Source organism: Bison bison, unplaced genomic scaffold (assembly GCF_000754665.1).
Source record: "Bison bison bison isolate TAMUID 2011002044 unplaced genomic scaffold, Bison_UMD1.0 scf7180017864495, whole genome shotgun sequence".
Classification (NCBI taxonomy): Eukaryota; Metazoa; Chordata; class Mammalia; order Artiodactyla; family Bovidae; genus Bison; species Bison bison.
This window is the reverse complement of record NW_011495054.1, coordinates 13,316,462-13,320,608: the sequence shown is the minus strand read 5'-3', so window position 1 is coordinate 13,320,608 and position 4,147 is coordinate 13,316,462. Positions and strand designations below refer to the sequence as shown.

Genomic DNA, 4,147 nt, shown 5'->3' with positions numbered 1-4,147 from the left:
TCTTTTTTTTTTTTTTGGTGCTGAAAGCTGGGATTGAAGTCATTCTTTAGTATCAATTTCCCTCTTTCAACAGTGACACAAACTCCTAGCCCCCACCCCGCTTCTTACCTCAGTTAGAAAAGTCTTCTGTGTCTCCTCATCACACCGGATCAGCTCCTTCATGACCATCACTTTGCCCGTGGCTTTGTGCGTCACCTAAAAGGAGGGTGACTGTCACTAGTGCAGAGAACAGAGGCCCTTCTGGGGAACTGTGCGCAAATCTGTCGCTGGCCATCCCATGCCCTGGAGGACACACTGACGTCATCAGCCGGATCAGACTGACAGTTCAAGTGCAGAACACACAGCAAGGGCCTCAGAAGGGAGCACACCTTCCTCCCCGGAGAGCTGGGCATGCACGGAGGAGAGGTGAGAACCCACAAAACGGGCGTGTTGGGGGGAGGCAGGGGGAGGGGTGCTGCCAAGCCAAGCAAGGGTTCTGGTCATCTGACCCAGGAGCGTGTCTCTCGGGGAACAGGAGTCTGGGGGGCAAGAGGGTCAGTGCCACAGACATGCACCAGGGAGCTGGGGGGGTTGGGAGGAAGCTCTCCAGCCCCATGGCCCCTAAGGCTGAGACACATGGCTTACCTGACCCCCCCTCCCAGCTCTCAGCAGAGGAGGAGGAGGAGAGAGAGAGAGAGAGAGGTTAGTCCCCGAGACTGTTCAGCAGGGAGGCAGGAGCCACTCCCACACCGAGGCCTCTGGGCACCTAGAAACACTCACTGACCAGAGATGGGGGTGCCACAGTCAACCTCATCCCACCCGGGGCTCCAGGTCCCCCAAGCTCACACCAGCAGCAACGCTGCCTTCAGGTGGCCTGGGAGGGCAAATAGTGAAAATCCCCAGAGGAGGGTTCGAGGGCTGGGGGGCACAGGGGCAGAGCTGGCGCTCACCTTGATGGCCTGCCCGAAGAAGCCCTTCCCCAGGACCTCGCCGTGGATCAGGTCACAGGGCCGGAAGATCTGCTGTGAGCAGCTACTGGAGCAGCGCAGGGACTCTGAGCGGCTGATGTCACGGCTGAGCAGGAGCGGCTCCCTGGGGGAGCTGGGGCCGGGGGACTTGGAGATGCTGTTACTGCGTCTGCAGAGGAGGAGGAGAAGGGATGAGGGTGGGGACAGGGCAGCCCTCAAAGACCCAGCATGGAAGCCTTGAGGCAGGAACCTCAGGGCCACCCTGGTCTTTCCAACCTCTGCAGTCAGGGTGCTGGGACGGGGGAGGGGGACTCTGACATTGGACAGAGGTGTTGTCTGGGGGCGGCAGACATCCGGAGTCTATGTAAGCATGGGAAAATCACCCGCAAAGCGGGAACTCTGAGCACCTCTCACCCAGAGTGAGGGACTAGACTCCACCAGCTGGCAGCACTGTCGATGGGTCGATGGGAATCCACCACCTTCCAGGTCTGCCTGATTTACAGCCCCGATTGGCTTAGAGCAACAGCCTACTACCACCCAAAACATGAGCAAATGGGACATCTCTGTAGTACCTGCCTGTACTTCCTGAACTTTAATAAGTGCGTATGATTTTTAGAGCAAAAAAGCCACTTTGTTTATGACATTTTTAAAGAGCAGCCAATGGTTGGTGACTGTCACTCTGACTTCCTAAAGAAGGGACTTCTGGTCCCCTCTCGTGCATTCATCTCTTGCTTTCTGGTTGTCAACGTCCTTATCTACACTTATCTGTGCCCCGTGTCCAGCCTCGGCACCCTATGCTTCCCCCACAGGCCTTGCCACCCTTTGGGATCCAGCACCGCTGCCTCCTGCCCAGCTCAGAGTTCAGTGGACAAAGCCTGACCCTCTGGCTTCTCCTGGAGAAGGAAATGGCCACCTACTTCAGTATTCTTGCCTGGAAAATCCCATGGACAGGGGAGCCTGGCAGGGAACAGTCCATGAGGTAGCAAAGAGTCGGACATGACTTAGCAACTACACTCTGGTTTCTAGGGAAAGCTGGCAGACAGCTGGGTCAGATCACACATGGGCCCTGGCTATGAACTGTTATCCTCGGGGGGGGCGCTGGGTCAGCACAATCCTCATTGCCCACTCCCGGCCAGCTGGCTCCCTTCCTAACTCTGCTGGCCTCAGAGAGCCAGCTCCACTAGTCCAAGAGCTGGGCGTGGGGCAGCACAGAGCCAGGGCGGGACGGGGCACCTCAGGGAGCGTCTCCTCAGTGTCCCCTCCAGGTTCTCCTTGGTGTCCAGGGGGCTGAGGGTGTGCGCGTGTCTGTCATTCTGCACGCAGGGAGAGAGCCGTGCATCCAGCTGCAGCTGGTCCAGGCGCTGGGAGACGGGGTTGTGTTCAATCAGGAGCTGCAGTGTCTGGGTCGTCTGGCTAATGGCGTCCTCCACCTGCAGCCAGGAGCAGTGTGAGGCAGGCCCGCAGGGCATCCCATCGTGGGCCACCCACCATCAGGCCAGAGGACCAGAGCCCGCTGTGGCCTCTGGCGGCCACTGGCCACACCGTGCCCTCTGCCCACAGCCTGGCACTCCCCGACATGGCCAGCCATCCCTGCTGCCCTGGGAACAAGCCAGGCTGACAGAGGGGGTCACCAGTGCTCACAGGCTCAGTGGCAAGACAAAGAGGGTCTGTTCACGGTCCGCCCCCCACTCCCCACAGGACACACGGCAGGTACCTCCTCCACGCGGAGCGTGCGCACGGGGGCCCCATTGATCTCCAGGATGCGGTCCCCAGGGTGGATGGCGTTTCGGTTGTTAGGACTGATGTGCATCCGGTTGACCCTGGGCCAGACGAGAGAAGGCAGGGCAGAGGCATCTTTAAAGACAGCCTGACCAATTTCACTTGTGCAGGAAGGGCTCACCAGGCCCTGGGCCCCGACTGGCCCCCAGGCCCAGGCCACTCAGGGAGAGGCGCCACCCCATCTCGGTGAAAGGCACCCCACTCACCCAGAGGCCTAAGCCAGAAACCTAGACGGCATTCCCCGCTTCGGGAGTTCCCTCACTGCCCCCCAATCCTCACGTCCTGAAGAATGCTCCATCACCATGGTTACCAACACCCGTCTCTTGCTCCATGCATCAGCCTGCTAACTGGTCTCTGTACCTCTAGGCCTGCCCTTCTCCCATCCCACTTCCACAGCAGCATGCTTCTAAAACGCTCCCCTGGTCGTGTCACCTTGCTGCTTAAATCCCTCAAGAGACCCATTGGATCCTCATGATCCAGGCTCTCTGTGACTTAACAGGCCCCTTCTGGCTATTCCCAACCACCCAATCTATACCAGACACAGCCACAGACCCCCACCTCTGTCCTGAACACAGCTTCGGGCTTAGAGCAGACCTCACCTCCCTCTGACTTCCCAGCCCCAGGACCCCGGTCTGCTGTGAGCACCCAGCACCCAGCACACAGTAAGCACATGATCACCGTCTACAGGGCTGGGAGCCACAGTGCCTCACAACTGGTATTAGATGGACAGACCCTTTCCCCATCCAGTCGCCAGCCTGGACACAGCATGGAGTCTTTACCTCTTTCTCCTTCCTCCATTCACTCACTCAACCAATGAAACAACAATCCATGTGCACCCACTATGTGCCAGGCACTGCTCCAGGCCCTGGGTGCGCAGCAAAGAACCAGACTAAGTTCCACAGGGAACTCTTGAGGAGGACAGATGATAAACAAACATAACCAAGCCAGATAATTTCAAAGAGCAAACATGATGGAAATTTGACCCGTGAAAGGTAAGCGGTTCTGGTGTTAGGTATCTGGCGGGAAGCAGTCATGGTCGGGGATGAGGGCGGTCAGTGCCAGGGCCTAGGCGTGGTGACAGCACAGTGAGCCCAGGAAGGAGAGACGCAATGTGGATGCAGAGCTCTGCTAAGATGCTGGGGCTCCAAGGCCTGCTGTGTGCTCCGCTCCAGAACCCCCACCCCAGGCACTCACTCTCTCACTTGCACGGTGGTGGCGTAGTTTGAGCAGGCACTCTCCACGGACACGGAGAAGCCCCGCCTGCCTTCGGTGGTGGCTGGCATGGAGATGTGTGTGACGGAGTAGGGCAGCTGGTCCTGGACGGATTCCGTGGACAGCCTCTCAAACATGGGTGCCAGTACCACCTCGTTGTGGCACTTCCCACTGCGGGGAGGAGCAGAAAGGGGTGGCCCTGTGGTCCG

General features: G+C 58.8%; 1 protein-coding gene across 2 annotated transcripts in view; it reads right to left on the bottom strand.

Annotated features, from left to right (window-relative positions):
- LIMK2 (LIM domain kinase 2) overlaps nucleotides 1–4,147 on the bottom strand; it is a 54,699-nt gene that overhangs the window by 6,839 nt on the left and 43,713 nt on the right. For both annotated transcript variants that reach the window (XM_010828790.1, XM_010828791.1), the window contains exons 5-9: nucleotides 3,921–4,109; nucleotides 2,662–2,767; nucleotides 2,181–2,377; nucleotides 930–1,116; nucleotides 109–195 (exon numbers count right to left, since the gene is read on the bottom strand). In XM_010828790.1, the coding sequence (XP_010827092.1) occupies nucleotides 109–195; nucleotides 930–1,116; nucleotides 2,181–2,377; nucleotides 2,662–2,767; nucleotides 3,921–4,109 (766 nt within the window). The remainder of the gene's footprint in view (nucleotides 1–108; nucleotides 196–929; nucleotides 1,117–2,180; nucleotides 2,378–2,661; nucleotides 2,768–3,920; nucleotides 4,110–4,147) is intronic.